This window comes from Heliconius melpomene, chromosome 10 (genome assembly GCF_056956725.1).
Source record: "Heliconius melpomene rosina isolate 202511_hmr_F chromosome 10, ASM5695672v1, whole genome shotgun sequence".
In the NCBI taxonomy this organism is placed as follows: domain Eukaryota; kingdom Metazoa; phylum Arthropoda; class Insecta; order Lepidoptera; family Nymphalidae; genus Heliconius; species Heliconius melpomene.
In genome coordinates this window covers 10,988,963-11,012,582 of record NC_140398.1, presented here as the reverse complement: position 1 = coordinate 11,012,582, position 23,620 = coordinate 10,988,963, and the positions used below count along the sequence as shown (strand labels likewise).

The following is a 23,620-nucleotide window of genomic DNA, read 5'->3' as shown; positions in this document are numbered from 1 at the left end:
GTAAAACATTTTACAGAACTATAAACTATAATAATGCTTTGCAGCTTTCGTTTGCGTGAACTAATAGCTAAAGGTACATAAAAAAACATTTAGAGTACTTTGAAAATTGTGTGTATAAACAGACAGATAAAAATAAAAAATAATACAATTATGTGGCTACAATTTTTTCATTTTCATAATTTTTTTTGTTGAATTTTCTTCATGTACAGACACACAAGCATATATAGATATACAAGCAGGTAACTTAATATTAACTTGTTTCCCATTTCTTATTATTGTGATTTATTTGAATATGAAAAATAGAAAGACAATGATTTTAAAAAATGTTTTTCCACTTTATCGTGCTTCAAATTTTACGTAAATGGGATCATTAGTTCTCAAAATCATATCGACAACGAAATTAATATCTTGAGGTTTAGTAACAGGCAACAATCGAAATTTACGGAGTACTGCCGATAATACCAATTTCATTTCTATCATTGCAAATCTTTGACCTGAAATCAAAAACAAGAAATAGATATAAAATCAATATCATAGCATATATACACATATAATCATAGCATATTTTCACATATAACAGGGTAGGCACCAAGCGACCTAAAATAGCACTCGCTTTTGACAAGAATCCAAGACAGGCAGGCAGGAGTGGTGAAACTCAATGCCGCACTTTGTCATATCAGAACGGAGAAATGGAAATAATTCCTTCCCTTCGAGGAACTGGGATTGGATTGAACTCATAACCATCATGTTAGCAGTCAGATACCTTAACACTGCGCCACGCTGAAATTAAATTTGTTAATTGAATTATTTATGTAGTATATTTTTGTAATGTCCTTAATCCATAAACCATGAAATATTGGATGTATTTATTTCCAATAAACAAATAAAGTAAACATCAAGCGAGAGAACAAGGCCAAAACAATGATTGTGTCAATCTATTCCTTTCCAGTTTCCACTAATATCTATTAAGTAACAGAATACTGGTAGAAACAAGGAAGTGATTTAACATGTAATTTAATCTTATATTTATATATAAACAGGTAACTTATTCTTTTTCGGAAATAAGAAATAAATGTTAACATACTATGCAATCTAAAATAAACTTTACTTATTTATATTGTTTTTAATGATCCCACTGCTTTATAAGAAGACACAACAATATTACCTATACAATTCCTCGAGCCAGCACTAAATGGTATATATGCAAAAGGATGCCAAGTAGGCGCTTCCATGAATCTCTCTGGGCGGAATCGGAGTGGTTCCACAAATTGATCTTCCCGACGATGTAAATCAAAGATTAAAACAGTACAGTCAACTCCAGCAGGACATTTGTAGTTTTCTTAAACAAAACAAAATATATTTATAAGCATTGACGCTATTAAAAGTTATATGCATGTAGGCTTTTCTACAAAAAAAGTCTACACACACATGTTGATATATTATTCTATTCTATTCTTTCACCATTACGCTTACTTTAGTCATCCTTCTTTTTCGAATATGGTCATTTCTAATTCTATCAAGTCTTTTGATTTATGAGACACTTAGTTAACGTTTTATTTATGAGACACATCTCACTTCTGATTGTCTTTACTCACTACTAACATATAATACTCGTCAAAGATACATATAATTTGAACGCAATTATTTTTCTTAGATGCTGCCATTCTAAATGGATTCGACAAATCTCGACCTACATGTTTTACATAACTAGTTTATATTTTAGAACGCTAAAATAGCTAGAACAAGAAATAGTTAATATATAACAAGCAAACACTGTCCTTGAATTAAAAGTAAAATTTAAAAGTATGCGATTAAGAAAATAAAATTTGAGTTGTACAAAAATGTAATTTTGGTTGTAAAATCATATTGGGAATGAGCGAAAGAAATGAAACAATATTAAAATACCGAGCCTAGGAAAAGTTGCTTACGTGCTTAATAAAAATAATATATAGCGTAGTACTTACGAATATATTTAGGTATATACAGATTATTGTTGTCATCACCACTTTAAATGACTTATAAACATACCCTATGATATATCGGCATACGTATTATAGATACAATGTACATACATACATTACATTATATGTACAAAATAGTTTTTTTTTTATAATTATAAAAAAATAATACTAACTTAATTTTATTTCTTCTCTACATTTTCTTGATATAAAATATACAGGTGGATAAAGCCTTAGTGATTCTTTTATGCAACTTTCTAAGTACTTCATGTCCGCTAAGTCGTTCATGGTGGCCGTTCGTTTGGATGTGCCGAATATTTGGTAACATTCTTCAAATGCTTTATTCTAAAACAGTATAAAATATTTAAATATTAATTAAATTTATATATATTATGGTATTTAATTAATTTTGAGGCAATCTTTACCTGTTCTTCTTGATTATTAGCAAGCAACATCAGAGAGAAAATAAGTGCTGTTGATGTTGTATCATGCCCCTAAAACAATATAAGACGAACAATGCATATATTACATATAAGGACTCGTAATAATTAAAATTTCCCACAATCTTTATTATCTTTTCAACTTCCGATGACATTGAGATATTGCATGATGCAAAAAAAGATATTCATTACATTTTTTTTACATTTTCTGCAAAATGCTAATTTTAAAAACTTTATTATGACGAATAAAGGAAATAATAATAAAAATCCTCGCAACTGTTTTACAATATCTTAAATTACATATTTAGCAGACTGGAGTAATTAAATATATGATGTAGATATTATGGCAAAAAATATATCATAAGCGCAAATTGAATTTTAAAAAATAAAATATAATTATAAATGTGAATATGGATAATAGCCGTCGGCCTAAGAACTATGTCGGATGCAAGTGCCTTGCTATATCAGTTTCTGAAGTGAGACCTCCCCGACGCCCAAGGAAGCGCTGGTTGGATGTCGTGATGCAGGACATGAGAACCAATGGTCTAACCACCGAGGACGCAAAAGACCGAGCAAAGTGGAGTAGGTTGAGTAGCAAGGCAGACCCTGGCAATAGCCGGGATTAATGCCAGGAGGAAGAAGAATGTGGATAATAGAGCAACATGAACCTCTATTCCGCTCTCCTGTAAACTTTTTCTTTTGACATGTCCTTTTATAGAGAGAGCCTCCGAATTATTACATAACAAACAGATCGTCATAACAGATATTAAATATGTGACATATTTTTGTAAATTCTTTAATATATCTGTATCATGTAGTAACAAAAAACAATGCAACTTACCTCAAACATAAAAGTATCAACTTCTTCATTAATACCTTCCATATCTATTTTGCCTTGTTCCTCAATATCTAACAATAAGTCTAACATCGCCAATCGCTTTTTACCACTATAAAACTCTTGTTCTGGATCATTTACTATTTCGGAATACAAATCTTTGTAGTTACCATTTTCTCTACGTTGCTTAATTACGCGATTGCGGAATGTGGTTAGTAAATTTAATAAATCTTTCTGTTTGCGACCAACTGAACTTAAATCGAAAAGAAATTTAACATGTAACCAAATTCGTATTCCTCTATAAAGTAGATATGTTCCCAGTGTATGTATCGCATATTTGTAACGCTGACCTATCCCTGAGGTCTCGGCGTCGAGGGACGTTCCCATGGCTGTCTCTGTAATTGGTTGGATGTATTAGTATCAAATTAAATTATTTAAAAAAAATCTGGTAATAGGTGCAATATACTAAATTGATATTTAAAATTTGACTTTGAGGCCGTCGCGGCGCAGTGTCACAAGGGTGTGACTAAAACGGCGGTTATGGGTTCAATCCACACTCGCGGGAATAAATTATTATTTATTAATATTTTCATTTTTCGCTCTGGCACCAAGGCAAAAGCCCACTATTGAGTTCCACCACTCAACACAGAATGAATCGACACCTATCCTGCTACCTACCCTGCTATGAGCGGGATACAGCGTGAGGCTGATACTTCTAAATAAGACGAAAGATTAGATACAACTTACCACATATTGAGTTTAAAGTCATGCTTGTTATAAACGGATAAATATTTGTCTCTGGTTTACCAACTTCAGCGTCAAGGCTTTTAATCAATTTTTCTGTGTTTTCGACAAAAATTTCACTGAAGTGACGGAGGATGTTGAAATGGAATGCAGGAGTAAGAATTTTTCTTCGCTCATACCACTTACTACCTATAAGATTATATTTTTGAAATATTAGTATTCATTGTAAATTATACGTGGCGAAACATACAAATGTTAGTTAAAAAATGTTTCTTTCTAGATCAAGATATTTCAAATACTATTAAACGTAAATAGAACTACTAAAAACACGAAGGGAAATAGTTGTAACGGTCCGCCAATCCAGACGCTACGTTTCTACTTCGAGTGGAAAGAGGAGAACGAAGTGTTTTGACACTGGGTTCTACATGAATACCTTGGTATTATATATATAAATTGTAAATTTTATTAATTATTTTAATGTTAAAGATTGAATATTAAAAATCTTACCGCTACTTAGTAATAGACCATCGTTTAACCACGGACGAAGGAAATAATAGAGGTAGCCTTTTTCATTATATTTTGTATTAGTCAGAAGAGTCTATAAATAAAAAAAGAAATAGGATTATCATTGAACATTTACCTAATTTTTTTCTACTTACATTACTAAAAACAAAAATGTTGCGAAGTATATAATAATTACAATCTTTTAAACAAGTTTTTTGCTTACTTCATAGATCCAATTGATTCTTAATATATGTATATATTACCACATAGTATATCGAGTTTGATAACTTTTAAATTTACTGTAAAATTATAAAGATGGAAATTTTTTAAAGGAAGATTTATTGACATTTTCTGTTGCTGAATAAAAAATACATTATGATAATGTAGTGAATATGATAAGGTTTTCTTCAATAGTATGAATGTGATTAGGTAAATGTATATACATATATCTAAGGCATTTTTTATCTCATAAATAATTGAAAATTTACATTAATAATTGATATACATTTCATTAATTAAACTTTGGATAGATTTTTTTAAGACAAGGACATTATAAATATTATTTAAATGAATGCTGTGTATGACAAAAACTGGAACAGGTAGTGTTTTTTGTAGAGATATGAATAAATTTTTTTTTAACATTTTTTTATGGTTCGAACTTTTATTAATAATTAATAATGTAGGTACATTTATACTAAGTAATTTACAATATTCCCATAAGAAATACCTCCTTTTAAAATTTTGTTTTATGCATTTACTCGCTACATTAAATATGTGGATATAAGGAGTAGGTACTGTAAGCGTATAATTTTAGAAGAGCTAAAACTTAGTGCATGTTAAAGAACTAAGTATTAGGTAAAATATTATTTGGAAAATATAATTTTCTACTTCATGCAGAAGCAGAACTCCTTACTTTTGACGAAAGTTATTGCGTGATTAGTAGCGACACTCAACCCCCTGTTTTGTAAATAAAAATGATTTCAATGTAATTATTCCCGCGTGTGTTTTCCCAACCCAAAAACATAGCCTTTGAAAACATTCGCTAATTCACTGAGCTACGATGGCGTCAAATAAAATAATTCATTACATTAAAATATTTTTTTATCAAAGAAATCACACAGTTCCTTAATTAATGTATTTTTTTTGCTTTTTGAATGCAACTACAATCAATAATTAAGATAACGGTAGTACTTACAGTTTGATGAAATTGTGAGTACTTGCGTCAGCTTACTATTATATATTTTATATTATTTTTTAAATATCATTAAATTTCATGTTAATTGACATATATATTAGTTAATTTTAGTAGTTGTAAACTAAATATGTTTTCATCATGTCATTTTGGTCCATTTGTTAGAGCTACTCTAAGATACATCCGAAAAGGCAATTGTGTAAACAGATTTAATATTTTACAGTACTTATTTACCTGATGTTAAAAATATTTGAATATTGCACGATAAAAAAATTAAACTAAAACGACCAACATACTTTTAATAACTTTGAAGTAGGTACCTAGTCATCCTTTTTATCCTTGTATAAAATAGTAAATCAGTTTTAAAATTTCGCGTTATAATGTATAGAGGTCTTGATTACGTTTTTTAGAAAATTCCCAAATTTCTTTGCCCTCACAACATAATGCTAAATCAAACCTTTTGTTCAAAATAAAATAAAAAAACGATAAAAGAAATTTACCTCTACATCCTCTGGATTATATAAGAGTACAGTCTTCATGCTACCTAATCGAAGTTTGTAAATACCTTTGTATTTAGCTGCCAAGTGACGAAAATATTTAAATAGCGGCACTGGAAGTACATTTAGTTATATTAAAGAAAGTTAAACTTTTAAATATTTTTTTTCTTGCAATGACCAACTAAATTAAACTATTCTTACCGCTATCCATTAAAAAATCAAAACCATTTCCAAATGGAAATATTCCTTTTGGTCCCGGAATTTTTTCATAATCTTCATCACGGTATAAATAAAAATATAACAGACTAAGGACTCCCAACAACAAAATTATGAAAAGCCACAACATTTTAATAGTTTCAATTATAACATTTTAAACAAATCTTAATAATATATTAAAATTACAATGAGATACAAGATATATTGACAGAGGTTCGTATTATAGTCACGACACTGTTAGATCAAATATTTATGTAAACGTTTACGTAGTGCTATCGGAGAGACCTCTTAAATTCAACTGCGCTTTGTTCTAGTTTATACCAACATATTATAACGATATTTTTTAATCTCTATTAATAATGACTTATGTAACATTTATCTGTGTATATAATTAAATGGTAATTATAATGCAACGTGTAAACACACTTTGTTTTTTTTATATTTTGATGATATCTTAAGAAAATACATAAAATCGTTATACATACAAAAATAAATTCATCTGCTTATTCGTTTCGTTGTTAATTTGAGTACAAAAATTATGTTGCTACCATAGAATAACCTGAATTATTGAAAACTAAAGACCATACCATGACCTTCGTATTTACTCGTAGTTTAATGCAGATAATAGGTACATACTTGTACTATCGTGTACTATAACCTAACGAACTTTACTTAACGTCGAGTGTATCAGTTGGTCAAAAGGTTTTGTACCTAATGGATAAGATTTGTAACCTGCTAAAATGACACAATTATTTATTTTATTTATAATTAACTCTCTCCATATACATTTACTTTTTAGGGCTCCGTATCCCAAACGGAAAAATCGGAACCCTTACAGGATCACTTTCTTCTCCTAAAAAATTGTGAATTTATAGATAAAAAGAACATTAAAGTTATATTTGTAGTTCAATTAATACTTAACGAATGTATACAGCCGCAAACTTAAGTTTGTCAACTTTATTCGTCAAAATCTTATAAGATATTTCCCGTATACCTACAAATATAAAATTAAGCAAATGAGATTTTGCAGTACAAATGAAGGAAAAATCAGAAAAATGGAAAGTTATATTTAATAAAAGTATTTCCAACGGGTGAAGTCCCGGGCGGGTCTCTAATAAAATATATAAATAAAAACACTGTACCTATGAAAAATATAATATAAGCAATACCAAATACGTAGATCGTACACATATGAACAAAAAGGGCAATCGAATGTTGAAAAAGTGAAATAAATTTACCTCTACATCCTCTGGATTGTGCATGTATACAACTTTCATACCACATATTCGAAGTCTGAATAAATCTTTATATTTATTTGCCAAGTGACGCAAATATGTAAACAGTGGAACTGAAATTAACGTTTAATAATATTAAACAAAACACATAACACGTCTATTATCTAACGTAATGTATATTATTATGATTTATATTATATAAAAAAATATATATATGATTAATGAAATTAAATTATTCTTACCTGGATCCAATATAAAATCAAAAGCATTTCCAAATATGAACACTCCTTTTGGTCCTGGAATCTTATTAAATTCTTCATCACCGTTCAACCAAAAATGTAACACTGTGAGTAGTCCCAGTAACAAAAGTAAGTACAGCCACAACATTTTAACTTAGTTAGCGTTATTTCAAATGCAACACTTATAAATAAATGGCTTAAAGAATTATTAAATAATAATAATATACGTAGCACGTAGACACTTAGAGGCTCTATATTTATTAATAGAATGTAGTTGCAAGTATTATCGACACGTCTAGCTCAAACATGTTGTTGCAGTGTTATCGAACAGACCACCTAAGTTCAAATGCGCTTTATATTAGAAATTTAATAAACCATTCATTGATTAGAATTTTAATCTATTTTAAAATATTATTGCGCACGCCATCTTATCGAAGTAGAACAGTATCTAATACAACGTAATTGTGGATACGATCTCCACTTAGAATTGTTATGTTTATATAAATTACATTTATTTCGTTTAACAAAAAATAGTATCATAACACTAAGTTATGTGTGAGATGTATTTAACATTCTTATTAATGAAGTGCTATAGTATTTCAGCCCACATTGTAACAGTATAATATATTAAAACTCATGTATTTCAAATTTAACTTTCGTAACACTGTTATTTCTGAATCTCTTAAGGGTTTTGGTTCACGATCACAACGATAGAAGGTTCTTACCATTAGACACATTACGAGCTAAAGCATTGTTTAAATTTGACAGCAAATGTGAGCCAGCACTATCACGGCACACTCAGTCATATTACTACTACATACTACTCACTCATACATATTCATTCAAAGTAGAGGTTAAACCAAAACCTCTCCACAGCATCATTGAAAGCTATTTAATTTGTTCATAATATTGTCTGCAAAAATATAAACTAAATATTAAGCATTTTTATTGGTTTTAAAGGATTTATTTAGCCTTATGTGGATTCATCGAAATTTGCATTCCAATCAGGCTTGAAGCAAAAATATGAGCTTATATTTCGAAAATATTAGTTTTGTTTTTGTAATATACTATTATTTGTACTTGGTTTAAAAAACATCTCTAAATGTGACTAGGTAGAAACTGACATATATATTAATAATTAAAGGGATTGCGTACTAGAATACATATAACCGGTCATATAAAAGCGGAAGAGCTTTTAATTACCATTTTTGGATTGATAAAAGTCCTTCATCAGCAAACTAAAAAAATATTCAAATTACCTACTTAGAAGTAACAAAATTTTCCTAATATTTCTTATGTAATCAGCTAGTCAAATATTCTTACGATTTATATATGTAAAATAAGATAATTTACATTATAAAAAATATTTTGTTTTAAACAAAAAATATTGGCGACAAACAAGCTAAGAAGTTTATCTACGAATAAGTTTAGTGTTTATTAGAGGCAATCGCACAAAAATTATTTGGCCTCTCTGTTTTAAAAACACTGACATTTCTGGTAAATATTATATTTGATATATTTCTTTCATATTTTATAAACATAAAATAGTTTATGGGTATCTTTTTAATTATTTTACGGAAAATCTAATAATAAACATATTATTGAGGTGTCAAATTTAAAGTTGGTTTGATTATTTTGTTATTGTTGTCAATTATGTATATTGTCAAAAATGTGGAAATAGTAAAAATGTTTTTCTTAAGAAAAACTTGTTGGAAAATGATAGTAAAATAAATATCATCATCGGACTAATTAACATATGAAGTAAATTTATCAATGAAACCTTACAAGCGCAGTAACAAATCCTTCATGCTTGAAGTGAGTTCTTTTTATGCCAAAAAAATTAAATGATAATTCATTATCATATTTAACTTCATATTGCTTTATACTTTCTAACCAATAATAAGAACGATTATCTAAACAGTAGCTAATATGAACGAAAAGAAATTGAATAAATATCCGTTTACTACAAGAATAGATTAAATGTTTATATTATGTTATCGATTAATTTTAGTGCCTTATTGCCCTTGACTAAAGTATAAATATATATTTAAGGCAATTTTCATAAGAAATTAAAGACATTTGTAACTGTTCCGCGGTTTTATCACAGTTTATGTAAATCAAACGTGTATTTGAAATGAAAAGACGAAGTGACCATGATAAAAACGAGTAGAGTAAAATATGAAGATTAAAGTTTTAAAATTTTATATAAAAGATAAGGAATATAATGTTTACACAAATATATAAAAAATACTATGAGATGTGCGCCATATAAAATATTGTTAGTAGGGTTCTTAGACTACATTGCTTTTTAAAAGAACGGAATTAACAAAAAATATAGACTACATCCATAACATTGATACATTCTATATTAATTAGTTAACAAAATGAAAGCCATCGTAACACAGTGGGAACGATACGGACACGTTAATTAATTATTTATTAATAGTTCGTTATCTACTTGGGGCAATATTTTTTTTTGCATTTTCCCGCTCTGTTAACCCGTAACCGCATTCGAGTTTCACAACTCGCAAGTAAAGAATAGAGCTCTCTGCCTGCCTTGCTGTTTATAATTAAGCATGATACTGAAAAAAAATCATAGAGCCTTGAAATTATTTTCAATTTAAATTTTATATTTTCAACCGGCATCGAAAAAAAGATTACCAATTTAACTGTATATTTTTTTATAAAGTGATACTATTATTTTTAAATAATGTCCATACAAACCAATTCATAATAAAAAAAATATATTTCTTTGTAGTTCCGAGCAGCAAATAGATTGGGACGTGCACGATTACTGATAGTTGAATTTAGCAGAGATGTTTACTCTCTATGGCGATATGGAGCACCATTTCCCACTTTTCTCAAAATTATTGGAACCTTACTCCTATGTCTCATCGCCACTCTGCCATTGCTGTATCCTCTCTTCGTCGTAGCGATTACTTACTTCATATATGAAAGCCTCTTTTTAAGGTATTTATATATACTTTTATATTTTATTTAATTAATCTTCTTTTTAAAAAACCATCTAAGTATCAACTACTAACTTTAACGGTTCATTACTAAACTTTAAGCGGAAAGCGGGAAATGAAAAAAAATGAGGAAAAAATATAACAATAGTGTATTTTTCTCACAAAATACTTGATTACACCAAATATATTCTTCGTGGTTTCTCACTAAAGTTAATAAGCGGAAAATGTGATTTATTTATAATTTTCAATGCTCACTCTGAAAAATGTGAAAAATTTAGAGTATAAAAAATCTTCTAAAGCTTTCAATGTTTGCAGTTGGTGGCTTAACGAACCTTGGCGGTTCTTACCACGTGGCATATTCCAGCGCATACTCTCCGTTGCGTTCCAACCCAGCACGCCGGCAAACATGTGGAAGGTTCGAGAAGTACTCACTCGTGGAATTCTGCTAACTCATTCACTCGCCACCTCCGTAGATTACCTTTGCGTCATGCAGGGATTGCTTGATGATTCGTAAATACGAATTTTATTTATATAAAATTAGTAATTAGTAAACAGTGGCCGCCCTAAAGTTAGGCTTTCTGACCATTTGCTCACTAAAATATGAAAGTAAGCAAAAATCCTAAAATCAAATATGTGCAGGCATCATCAGCTAACTTGATCGGCCACCATACATCGGCGTACACGTACACATACTATAGGATAAAGACTTCGTCCTTTTGAACTTGCCACTACAACAGCATATATATATATATATATATATATATATATATATATATATGTATGTTGTTGTGATGATAAGATATTTATATCTCTTCAAGTATTACCTATATGCTAACTATATTTTGGTTTTATCTACATTTAAATTTTTTTACAAAACCCATGCAGTTGTGGTCGACATTTTCCCCAAACATATTAGTTAAACTGATTTGAATAATATTAGACCCAAAAAACAATTATTTTTTATTATATTTTCATTATAAGATATTTAGTTATTTTTTAGCTAGAATTCTGAATTCCGAATTCTGGAGGAAGTGCGTGTAGTGTGGCGGAATTCGACATCGACTCGACACCAGAGCGAATAAATGTACTAAATAAATATTTCATTTCCTCGAGTGAGGATCGAACCTACAACCAGTATCGTTTACAGACACACTTTGTGCATCTGCGCCACTACTGGCCAAATAAAACAAATAAATATCTTATAATGAAAATATTATTGGATATTTAAGTAATTACTGTAATTGTGAATTATATGCCATTAAAAAGATAGAGATGTTAAAAAACGAATTACATACTCACCATTATGTGAAGGTGAAATTTAAAGAGGCCAACGTACAGAAATATATACAAACATATTTCTGAAATTCAAACATTAAAACATATAGTAGCAGGTAACTTTGTAAGCGCAATTTAAAAAAAAACTGCAAAAATATATTTTTTTAACCAGCTTCAAAAACAAGGAGGTCATCAATTCGACTGTATTTTTTTTTAAATAATGATGCTGAAGTATGTACATAGCATACCTGACGATCGATACTGACGCCCACTGCAATAAGTATTATATTATTTTCTTGTGATAGATAAGTGTAAAGTATATTTTTATGAGTTTATCTTCTCTTAAAATTGACAACTGTAGGTAACCACTCAAGATTACCGAATAACGGGAAGCACAACACTCAAAATAAAAGAAGCACGCCAAATCAGCAGTACAGCGAAGCAAGTCGTCACCGCTGCACGGCACAATGGCGACAACAATTATTGTTATTGCCCTCTTAGCTCTTGCTCATTTGTAAGTACCTACTGTTTGTTTATTCTACCTTCGTCGACACCGCACTCCAAAATCAATGAACACCTTTAAATACCTTTCCTTTAAATACAAAAGTTATTACCACCGTTATTGACGTCCTCGCCATTTAGAATTTAATTGTTTATTATGAACTAACGATTCCTCCTGATTTCGCCAGAGTATCGTATAAATTTATTTTAGGTAAAATGAAAATGTTGCCTTTAATTAAATAACTAGTTTGTCTGTAACTTCTCAAAGATATTAGGAGGCTACAAAATAAATAATAATTGATATATTTATCTATAGATATATATTAATTTGTCATAATAAATGTATTCGTAAAACCTAATTTTTTTTTACATTTGAATAGATACTCTTTATTTTTATTAAAATTTGAATAGATTTTTTATTTTATAAGTAAATCGATTAAACATAAGTATGTCGATTACCATATTTTGGGCTACGTCTCCCGCAACTATAACTTTTCCTCTATAGTGTTACTTTGTGACACTTAAACGAGACAGTTTAACTCGAAAGAAAGGTAGTAGTAGAAGTACATATAATTGATTTCTGTCCCGTATTATTTACTACTATTATACACAAATTACAAATTAAATTTTCTAAGAGCACGCCCTGTGTTGCAAAGTTTCCTAAAGCTTAAATAAAATTAAAACCAACGCACCTTTAATTTAAAACTTATTTATTGCTTTCAATTTTCATTCAGTTTTTTTTTTAGAAGTTAAACAACTTTTTTAATGCCTACCATTAGGTAGTTTCCTATATTATTAAAAAAATATAGAAGTTTGAGATAAACAGTAATTAACTATACGGTTATATTAAGGACAAATTTTCATATCTTAATTGACATTAGGTAACTAATTAGACTACATTAATAAAAATATTTATCTATAATTCTATACTATCAAACGTAATTAAATGTATACAAGTAAGTACTAACCAATTTTATATATTTAAATACATTAACACAACCATTATCAATATTATTTATTACATCAGCCACAAAGTTAGAATTGGTTGAACTGATCTATTCGTCAATTTAAAAAAAATCCTGCGTCTAAACCGTTGACGTCTCTGGATTATTTTTTTAAAGTATGGGTTGAAATATTTTACCCTATATGCTGCTCCAGTAAAAGATGCGCAGACGCTTCCCCCCGAATATTAAATATTAACCAGCCTATCTATATAAAAAACCGGTCAAGTACGAGTCGGCACGCGTAGGTTTCCGTACCAATTTCAGGATAGTAGATGGACGGAAAGTACAACTTATATTATATTTGTTTTATATGTGTTTATACATTTATAAATGTATCTATTTATTTTGTACAATAAAGTGTACAAAATATTAAAGTATACTCGTAATAACAATTTCCAGGACGCTAGCACACCACACAAAATTTCCTGAAGGATTCACATTTGGTGTGGCCACAGCAGCTCATCAGATAGAGGGAGCTTGGAATGTCAGCGGTAAGAAAAATTATATATAAGTACCCACAGTCAACTGTAAATATAAACGTTTTACTCTTCCTTCATATATTACTTAAAGTATTATTATCGTTCTCCTAAAAGATTATATTTATCATTATTCTTGTCAATCATATTATATTTATCATTGTCGAACTGAAAAACACCCACGAAGTATCTATTACTTGATCCATATCGTACCTACTGACACATTGATAACTTTAGCTTAAGCCTTTAGAAACAAACAAGACGTTTGCTATTTTTATACAGTTGTTATGGGGTTTATTTTTTCAATATATAATTACAGAATTTTTAAATAAGGTTATATTTTCATTTCTACACTCTGGTAACAAAACAAACACTCAATGTTTTTAAAATAGAGCGAAAAGTGGGGAGTGAAATCGATGTTTAATTTAATATTAAACTTGTAAAGGTAAATCCGAAAATGTTTGGGATCGTTTGACGCACACGCGACCATGGATGATCGCAGATGGGACTAACGGCGATGTCGCTTGCGACTCTTACAACAGATATCAAGAAGACGTAGATGAACTGGCGTATCTCGGTGTTGATTTTTACAGGTTAGGATAGGAATGTCTTATTGAATTTTACTATTTTTAATTTTTTATTGCCTTTTTGTTCAACAAAGAGATTTTATATTAAATATGTTTTATGTCTTTCAGGTTTTCTTTGTCATGGGCTAGAATTTTGCCCACTGGCCGCGTTGATTATGTAAATCCCGATGGCATCCGCTATTACCACGCTCTTCTTGATGCTTTAGCTGAGAAAAATATTGAACCTTTGGTAATTTTCAAATATTTTTTATGACGAATTTATTTAAGAAATCTTGTATACCTAATCATAAACTATAAATATGTGAGAGTATATAAAGATATTAAAGCCTATATAAAAAAGAGATAAATTTGAGCCAGTCTCTCTTGGAGCTTTAACTACTATTACCGTTCAAAAATTTGTTGATTCTTTTGTTTGTTGAAAAATTATATTAACTGTTGTTGTTAGAATTAACCTACTTCCAAAGTATAGTATATAATATTTTTTTACAAATAATTGATTTTACTTTATGATTTATATAATTACTTATATTCAATGTAAGATTCATTTGAATCATTAAGTTTTTGTTTCGTACAGGTTACCTTATTCCATTGGGACTTACCGCAAACCCTTCAAGATTTGGGTGGCTGGGCCAATCCGAAAATGATTGATTACTTCCGTGATTACTCCGACCTATGCTTTAGAGAATTCGGAGGCAAAATTAAATCTTGGATCACCTTCAACGAGCCTTATGAAATTTGTGAAGATGCATATGGAGATGACAAAAAAGCACCTGCTATAGAAAGTCATGGTGTTGGAAACTATTTATGCAGTGACACACTACTAAAGGCTCACGCTGAATCTTATCACCTGTATAATGAAACCTACAGACCCGTACAAAACGGAAGAATCATGATTTCCATTAACTCCATCTGGTATGAGCCAAGTGATCCTGATAACACAGAGCAAGTTGCGCTAGCCGAAGTCGCCAATCAATTTAAAGTATATTATTTAGCATATTTTTAAGCTCTGTTAATATGGAAAATAATTAAATAAATATATTTTAACAAATTTTTACTACTTTTACAGTTTGGATGGTTTGCTCATCCAGTTTTTACTGAAGAAGGAGGTTATCCCGCAGTCATGATTGAGAATGTTGCACGTCAAAGCCAAGCGGAGGGTCTTCCTAAATCTCGTTTGGAACAATTTGACGATTATTGGATTGAAAGAATCAAGGGAACTTCAGATTTCCTCGGTATTAATCACTACACTACACACTTAATCACAGGACCTGGTGTTGACCCTAATGCAAAGTCGCCATCGTGGCTAAAAGATATTGGAGCTGTTACTTCCTTAAAAGTTGGCGGGGACTCAGCTTCGGAGTGGCTCAGAGTAATTATTGTTATTTTTTACTCAATAACTAAAATCTATATATCATATCTATTCATAGTTAATAAACATTAGTTTTAAAATCTATACAATTCATTCTGTATATAACATATATAATAATACGCTTTCAGGTGGTGCCTACTGGTTTCGCTAACTTATTGCGTTGGTGCAAGAGTTCCTATAACGACCCCCCTATTTACATCACTGAAAACGGATGCTCTGACCGCGGTGATATACAAGATTATAGCAGAATTCAATATTTAAATGTAAGTTTTATTTTCTGTAAAAATCCCTTTGTGACGTCACCTTTAATTCTAAGGTACATATAAAACATTTTGACATTTTTTTAATTTTTTTTCTATGTAGTTCTCTATTTCTGTACTTTTCTATGCAGTTCTTTATTTCTATATTTTGCTTTTGAGATACTTCTTGTATCTCAAAAGTAAAATGTACAAAGCAACTTTACTTCATCATTTCTTTATTTTTCGCAATAAGGCAAGCGTACCCAATAAAAAAAAACAATGTTTTGTAATATTTTTACACATTACTTGCTGTACCTAAGTTAAGAAATAAATAGATAAAAGCGTCGTAAATCTTTAAAAAAATACTTAATTATGTCATAATTTTTCGTATATCTTTACAGGACTACCTCTCCGAAATTTTGAACGTTATCTACGACGACGACGTTAAAGTTCTTGGTTACACTTTATGGACGCTTATGGATAACTTCGAATGGCGCGCTGGATTTTCGTAAGCACTTCTTATTTATCTCTACTTATGTACAATTATTATATAACTTCATGTAATTATAAATTATAAAAATGTTGTTTTAATTTTATTTAACATTGTTTCAATAACGAAAATTAATAATTAGCTGCACAAGGGCCCAGAACCATCGCTTCAACTATCATACGTCTCAATTTCATCTATAAGCTACATAAAATTGTTAGTAATATAAACATAAAATTATTCATTAGTAATTTTTTTATATTAAGTCAATAAATAAATAATTTTGCTTTTTATCAGTGAACGCTTTGGTTTATACTACGTTGACATCAACGATCCAGATCGTCCAAGAACACCTAAATTGTCCGTAGAATACTACAAACAATTGGTCGCTACACGAGAGTTACCACAAGACGAACGCTTCAAAAATCCTGATGTAAGTGTACTTACATACTTATAAATATACTTTTAATAAAAATAATGTATGTTAATCTTTGTTTACCAATTAAGTATTGATAGCTATAGATAGATAAACCAATAATATTTGTAAGAAACTAAAACCTTAGCTATTATAGACATAAATGATTGTTGTGCAGTCAGTGTGCAATTTAAAATACAATAACAATAAAATAGAAATAATTACAAAGATATAATAATACTTTTGCTATGACATACTCATGTATTTACTATGTAACTAGTATTAATATATAATTTGGCAGTTACCTAAAATTACGATTTTGACACCATGAAAATAAGAAATGTGTAAATTCACTAGATGGTTGCGATTCGCAACCATCAAGTGTTTAAAGGATCCTCCACAGTATTTTGTTTAGTTTATATTTAAATCAATTTCATCTCCTTAGTCTGGTTAGACAAATTAGGTGTCAGGTTCCACTACCCAAAAGTCTAACTCTTACGCGAAGTAAATAAATAACAAACTAGACTTCCAAATGGTGGGAAATCCGCAATTTTTTTCTTAAAATTTTTTGGCTCATAGTAAAATCTAAATTAGGTGTTCTATACTTAATGTTACATTTAATAATATTTCATTTATTAATATTACATTTATTAATATTACTAGCCCGGAGCTTCGCATGCGCATGTACATCCGCTTAATATGCAACGACCAGACAAGCACGACCTTAACTTTATTTGGCACCGCATGATACAGAGATTTAAAAATTGGCTTAAAACTTTCTAATTTAAAAACATATACTTATTATAAAATAACTAATCGTGCAAAAACTATAGGACATGGAAATCTGTCTTCTGTTTATAAATCTATTCTGATTCTTTTAATCCTGTTGTCATCATCCCATCCTGTGTCTGTCATTGCCTTATCATTTTATCTGTAGTGCATGTTATTGAATAGACCTTATTTTGCTTGCTATGTATAAAAAAATATCACTTTAATAAGCTTTTTATGCATATATACTTTAACAGGTGCGAACACGTGTGTGAAGGATGCTTTGAAACAGCTGGCGGCAATGACAAATTTCATGTAAATTAATAACATTAAGTAGATATATTAAAAAAATAACAACACATTTCTGCATTTTTTTTTAGAAACCTAATGCTTTGTCATTACTAACAAATTAATTTTATTACTATGGTGACAGATAATTTATGAATATTAAATATTTAATACAATGACATAAATGGCAGTTTAAATAAAACTTAAATTAAGTGGATATAATGTATTAATATAATATGTAATAATTATAAAGTAATAATTTTGTACAAATGACATTCACTGAGATCAAATTACTATCAATGTATAATAGAGATGAGCATTTTGAGCTTGTTAAATATTTACCGTATATTCTTAAAGTTGTTAAAAGTAATAATAATTACCTGCTTTTATTTAATGAATGCAAGGACATGTACTTATAAAGCTAATTGAACTAATTTAAAAAGGCTAAGACAAGAGCTAACGCTAACATCAGGCATAGCCTCTAAGGACAAGTCTATATTTTTTTTTACCATTTTGTTCATTTTTCTAGATATCATACAAAACAGAACTGTAAAGGATTGGGTTCAGACGAGTGAAAACGATAATGGATATTAAAACAAATATTTATTTATTATAAGAATATCAAATTATGTACAATGAAATTACTGCAAATTAGTATAATGAAATTAATTATAATTCCATTGCTATAACATTGATACACATTTATGTACACTACAGAGAAAACTTGCGTGTGTCAGACTGTAAAGATATGTTTGTAAAATATAGGCTATACTTAAGAAATAAACTATATTATAGTTTACACTTATTATATTGTTCCGAATATTATTCTGTGAGTCCCGGAGACGTGTCGCAAACGGTTAGCAAACATGGAATGTTTCTCATTATGTAATTGCAATGAAAACATAGTAGATATTTAGGTGCATACTATAAATTTACAACCTTAAGTGAATATTTTTTTCGATTTACTATATTCGTTTTAAATAATTATCTAATTTAGAAATTTATATTTTAAGGGTAGTCAGTAATTTCGACTCCTTTTACAACATGTGGTAGTAACTTTTCCTGAAAACTTGATGGTATTTATATATATGATGCTATACAATTTTGAGTGTCAATGATACTTTTTAATAATTTATTCTATTTCACCATATATACAATTTTTATGTTTAATATTTGAAATGTTACAGTTGTACATTCATATGTTAATGTTATCAAAATAACCTCTACTATGCTTTCACAGATGTTCACATAATGTAGTGCATGTTTTGTTTGTTACTTAAAGATAAATATAAAACGCAGCCATATTTAAAATTAAAACGACTCTACAGGTCGATGTAAATTAATATCTAAAGGTAAGGATAAAGCAAATATAGAATAATGAACCGAACAATATGAAAAGCATTGTTACTTACGAGTACAAGAATTACTAAACGACAAGTATAAAATAAAGTACAACGTAGGATCGACAGAATACAAAATATAATATTGTATTATAAACCCAGCACCGTTACACCTAATTATAATAGTTACACAGTTGCTATTATTGCTATTCATGTATATGAAAATTACAATAAAGACTTACAAGAATAAAGTACTTTTACTAATATGGCAAAGTTTTCAATGTAGTATTTTTAATTAATTTTTAGGCCTAATTTCAACATTACTTTCAAACCGTCTAAATGAATTCATACAAATTCTAAAGACTAGGTGGGCTAAAACGTAATTTTTTGAGTAATTTTTCGTTATAAAAGACAAGTTGCATATATCAGAAGATAAAAAATACGTTGAAGTTTGCACTGCTACTATTATTAGTCTTAGACATTTGAACATCGAGTTCTCTCTCGGCGCTCTTATTGCACTTACAGCAAACACACGCGCTAGCACTCTCACAGTAAAGTATCTCCAACAGCGACTACGGGAGCACTGTTGTCCCCTAACTAGTGGCACCATGCACACGCAAATACATCGTACACGACGTTATCATAATAGTGAACTTAATAGTTGCCAACATTACTAACTAACTTGCGTTCAACTATCTCTATCCTAAACATAATCTCGAAAAATACACAAGGACGGTGTAAGTAGACAAAACACGTTACTACAAAAAGTATATAAGTAGTTCATTTGATTTAACATTAATACGATTCCGTGTGTAAAAGTGTAGAAATATATCAATCTTAATTTAACACAATAAATAAATTGTATAAAGGCACAATAAGGCACGATACATTGAAGGCATCACAATCTAAGTATTATCGATAACATACAAATCGTCCTAATCAAATAACATCGACGAGTTCAGCGGAAAGTAGGATTTCCAATAATCTAGTTTTAAAGAATACGGGAAACCTAGCTTGTCCAGTTAGCTTAATGCAATTCGACTTCTTTCGGTCAAGAAAGAATGCTTGCAATTACCGCGGACCCTCTGAGCTCGGCCACCCGGCGTCTGTCCACCACGCGCACCTGTTACCTCTTAAAACTCATCAAACTCATTTTAAATTCATTTTATACTCAATTATGATCATATATAGCTTGATTAATTGGACGTTTTGGTATTAAAATGCCCGCATAGTATGAAAAATATGTGAAGTACAGACGTACAAATAAGTATGGTACAAACGTACATATTCATATGCATGCAAATCAATTGCGTACTAATAATGTTTAAGAATACTTATCATGCAGAATTTCGCATTCGTATCTCATTCCGATAAATGCCGAGACGTGAAAGCCAATTCTATATAATAAGCGACCGGACCACACCTCACCCTGCTTCGTAGTTTGATAAATTTTGAAGGACCATTGGCTAAATTTAATTAACATTGTTAGACATTTAACGAAAATCACACAATCCATACATGAATATTCCGATCATTTACACGTAACTCTATTTACTGTCATTTACTGAGTGAAATATACACCGTTACCGTCCGACCGTACCGACCACGCGGGTACGAAGTCGATATTCTGATGCGGTAAGTACTCTACAGTTACGATATAATACTTAATTTAAAAATTTGTGTTTTTGTCCTCTACAGCCAGGTGAGTACGTTGTCGGGCTTGCTGGGCGTCGAGTTGATGAGCGACTGCACGTCGTCCAGTAGTATGTCATTTGTAAATTCTCCCAACTGAAAATCACAGAACAGAATGCACTTTATTTTAAATTGCTCTACATTGTTTATTATCATAATTAATTGAAAATGCCAGAAGTATCTACGTAACAACTGTATTTGAATTACTAGAATTAGCGTAAATTTAGTATAATTATAAAAATAGATTATTATTATCAGGGAAATGACAACGCATAAATTGTTTACATAAATAATGAAAGCTTGCACAGGTGTACAAGATTCGCATTCGTGGAAATATAGCAAGGACGACAATTAATAGGAATTGAACACAATATTACCTTGAGCGGGCATATAGTTTACTTACTGGTTTATAACATTAAATTACTCGGGGTTTCGTTCATAACAACATTAAAATAATATTGCACAAATTAATTTACTTTCGTCATTTTATAGCTTCATTACCTATATTTAACCTATTAAGTAAATGTAAAATGTGCAATCTTATTAGTAAATGTGCTTTTGTTGTTTAAATATATAATTTAAGGAAATCATTTGCAATTTAATAATTATATAATAGAGCCGACTTCACCAGTCTCTACTTTCGAAAACCGAATGCTATTTTATAAAATAAAAATTATTAAAACTTATTTGTTTCCGCAGCAAATATGAGTAATATTAAAATAATGTAAATATAAGTGCAGAGAGCATATAAGGATAAATTCTATACAGCAGTATATAATTTTATGAGGGTAGGTACCAGGTCGTCAGTGATGTCGGCAGAGTCGAGCGTGGCGCCGGCCTCGCTGGTACAGTCCATGCGGTCGTCCATGCCAGAGAGGAAGTCCTCGGGCGTGTGCGGCATGGAGTAGGACTGCGTGACGGCCATGCCCAGCCCGCTGTCAGCCGACTCCTGGCGCTGGTGGTCGGTCAAGCCCGACAGGAAGGGGTCCAGCGGTAGCTCCGTGCTTGCGCCAGCGCCCGCGCCCCCGCCGCCCGCCGGCAGCGCCACCACGATAGGCGAGGATTGCCGCGCCATTAACTCTGACTGGAGAAATTTTCATGCATCTTGAGCTCGTATATTTCTCGATGTATTTATTGCTTTAATTTTACGGTGAGTGCGTTCGCGCTCGCAAGTGACGGGCAGATTCTGATCTCGTTAATTACAATTTTTATAATATTTTTGATATTTATTTCTACTATAATAAATAAAACTCTCTAAGAGTTTATTCCAATTTATCGATTTTTAAATTATTATTTTTTGTTTAAATTCTTCTAACTATACGTGTATGTACTTATTTGTAAGTGGCCTATAGTACTAACCTGGAGTAGTATCTCCTGCTGGCGTTGTTTAAGTCTTTCTCGTTCTAACTGTAGTGACTGCAATCTCAATTTTTGCTGGCAAGCCTGTATTGAGGCATTAGCCCAGCCTCCGCCCGCGGCGCCGCTCCCCGCTGGAGTACGTTGTAAGTGTTGCGCTGGAAATAGAAAAACATAATTTTTTAACACACTGTAGAACTCAATTGAGGTCTTGTGTACTCTGTAAAAAATTATAAACTTACGTATCCTTGGATCGAACCAGGATGTCGTCCGAGCCGCGTGATTGATAAAGTATATTTCTCCCTCCGGTGTCGTTGCCTGTTCCCAGCCGTCCGGCAACGGCCCGAGAGGATCTGTCGTCGTATTAGTGCTTGTACTCTTCGCTGCTGAAATTAATTAGACGCGTTTGAATATATTGAAATAAATTTAAATGAATTTACTTAAAAGCAAACGAGTTTTTATTCTCTCAACAGCGACTAGTTGCAAGCCAGCAGGTGGTAGGTACGAAACAAGTGCGCATATTATCGTTTAAGTGGATGGAAATGGAATGGTCATGATAGAAGGTCACCGGGTTTATTCTGAGAAGTTTGTAGCGTAGTGTCAAGCAGTGTGAGACGCCATTGTGTGCTTGTATCCAGAAAAACGTATTCAAAGAAAAGCATAGGTTTTTAATTGACACAAACTCCAATGGCTGCAAAACATTTCTCCGTAATGTTTTCAATGTACTATAAACAGCATTTTCACATCGAGCCGTACCATTTCGTTTGGCCAATTCATACGGAGAATAAAATGAATCACCATGCAACGGATGCAACGCCAACTCACCCTCGCACATTCATGCTCATCTCGGGCTCACGAGGTATGCGACACGTAACAAATGGACGGCCATTCATAAACAACGCCAGTTATATAATTCATATACATTATAATGTTCATATTTCAACTTTTATCATCGATACATTTTAGATTTAAACAGCTTTTAAATTTGGGTAAT

General features: G+C 30.7%; 4 protein-coding genes across 11 annotated transcripts in view; 2 read left to right on the top strand and 2 right to left on the bottom strand.

The window, feature by feature from the left end:
- Positions 1–95: 95 nt before the first annotated feature.
- Positions 96–8,316, bottom strand: LOC146535614 (cytochrome P450 4C1-like). 4 transcript variants are annotated; one of them, XM_085191063.1, is made up of 10 exons: positions 7,864–8,004; positions 7,625–7,734; positions 6,174–6,283; positions 4,485–4,575; positions 3,981–4,166; positions 3,240–3,628; positions 2,384–2,452; positions 2,135–2,303; positions 1,166–1,339; positions 96–494 (listed from the first exon to the last, which is right to left on the bottom strand). In XM_085191063.1, the coding sequence occupies exons 2-10, from the start codon at positions 7,668–7,670 to the stop codon at positions 337–339; spliced, it is 1,392 nt and encodes a 463-aa protein (XP_085047189.1). In that variant the 5' UTR covers positions 7,671–7,734; positions 7,864–8,004; the 3' UTR covers positions 96–336. The 4 variants fall into 4 exon arrangements, with proteins under 4 accessions (XP_085047189.1, XP_085047190.1, XP_085047187.1 ...); XM_085191064.1 differs by lacking the exon at positions 7,625–7,734 and having other exon boundaries at positions 7,864–8,316; XM_085191061.1 differs by lacking the exon at positions 6,174–6,283 and having other exon boundaries at positions 7,864–8,312.
- Positions 8,317–9,633: 1,317 nt separating this feature from the next.
- LOC146535613 (uncharacterized) lies at positions 9,634–11,700 on the top strand. Its single transcript, XM_085191171.1, has 3 exons — positions 9,634–9,675; positions 10,619–10,830; positions 11,145–11,700. The coding sequence occupies exons 1-3, from the start codon at positions 9,634–9,636 to the stop codon at positions 11,341–11,343; spliced, it is 453 nt and encodes a 150-aa protein (XP_085047297.1). The 3' UTR covers positions 11,344–11,700.
- Positions 11,701–12,463: 763 nt separating this feature from the next.
- On the top strand, positions 12,464–20,166 carry LOC146535612 (myrosinase 1-like). Of its 3 annotated transcripts, none has more exons than XM_085191054.1 (10): positions 12,464–12,618; positions 14,009–14,100; positions 14,531–14,678; positions 14,781–14,901; positions 15,247–15,651; positions 15,739–16,041; positions 16,170–16,304; positions 16,682–16,788; positions 17,065–17,200; positions 17,846–18,311. In XM_085191054.1, exons 1-10 carry the CDS (start codon positions 12,572–12,574, stop codon positions 17,963–17,965), a joined length of 1,614 nt encoding a protein of 537 aa, XP_085047180.1. In that variant the 5' UTR covers positions 12,464–12,571; the 3' UTR covers positions 17,966–18,311. The 3 variants fall into 3 exon arrangements, with proteins under 3 accessions (XP_085047180.1, XP_085047181.1, XP_085047182.1); XM_085191055.1 differs by lacking the exon at positions 17,846–18,311 and adding an exon at positions 18,768–20,166 and having other exon boundaries at positions 12,466–12,618; XM_085191056.1 differs by having other exon boundaries at positions 12,466–12,618; positions 18,208–18,311.
- Positions 18,825–23,620, bottom strand: part of yki (Transcriptional coactivator yki) — a 24,544-nt gene continuing 19,748 nt past the window's right edge. The window contains exons 3-6 of one of the 3 annotated variants that reach the window (XM_085191066.1): positions 22,869–23,009; positions 22,630–22,784; positions 22,067–22,354; positions 18,825–21,366 (exon numbers count right to left, since the gene is read on the bottom strand). In XM_085191066.1, coding sequence (XP_085047192.1) covers positions 21,271–21,366; positions 22,067–22,354; positions 22,630–22,784; positions 22,869–23,009 — 680 coding nt within the window. In that variant the 3' untranslated portion in view covers positions 18,825–21,270. Of the gene's footprint in view, positions 21,367–22,066; positions 22,355–22,629; positions 22,785–22,868; positions 23,013–23,620 lie in introns of all 3 variants that reach the window. The other 2 variants (XM_085191065.1, XM_085191067.1) reach the window with 2 other exon arrangements.

What these genes read in the sequence shown, in the direction of transcription:
- LOC146535613 (XM_085191171.1), top strand. Translation starts at nt 9,634, where the DNA reads ATGAAACCTTACAAGCGCAGTAACAAATCCTTCATGCTTGAA. An exon ending in ACAAATCCTTCATGCTTGAA is followed by an intron (nt 9,676 to 10,618) that starts GTGAGTTCTTTT and finishes ATTTCTTTGTAG; the next exon opens with TTCCGAGCAGCAAATAGATT. An exon ending in TATGAAAGCCTCTTTTTAAG is followed by an intron (nt 10,831 to 11,144) that starts GTATTTATATAT and finishes CAATGTTTGCAG; the next exon opens with TTGGTGGCTTAACGAACCTT.
- LOC146535612 (XM_085191054.1), top strand. Translation starts at nt 12,572, where the DNA reads ATGGCGACAACAATTATTGTTATTGCCCTCTTAGCTCTTGCTCATTT. An exon ending in GGGAGCTTGGAATGTCAGCG is followed by an intron (nt 14,101 to 14,530) that starts GTAAGAAAAATT and finishes AAACTTGTAAAG; the next exon opens with GTAAATCCGAAAATGTTTGG. An exon ending in AACGCTTCAAAAATCCTGAT is followed by an intron (nt 17,201 to 17,845) that starts GTAAGTGTACTT and finishes TAATATTACTAG; the next exon opens with CCCGGAGCTTCGCATGCGCA.
- LOC146535614 (XM_085191064.1), bottom strand. Translation starts at nt 8,008, where the DNA reads ATGTTGTGGCTGTACTTACTTTTGTTACTGGGACTACTCACAGTGTTA. An exon ending in GACTTTAAACTCAATATGTG is followed by an intron (nt 3,629 to 3,980) that starts GTAAGTTGTATC and finishes AACCAATTACAG; the next exon opens with AGACAGCCATGGGAACGTCC. An exon ending in CTAATAATCAAGAAGAACAG is followed by an intron (nt 2,304 to 2,383) that starts GTAAAGATTGCC and finishes ATACTGTTTTAG; the next exon opens with AATAAAGCATTTGAAGAATG.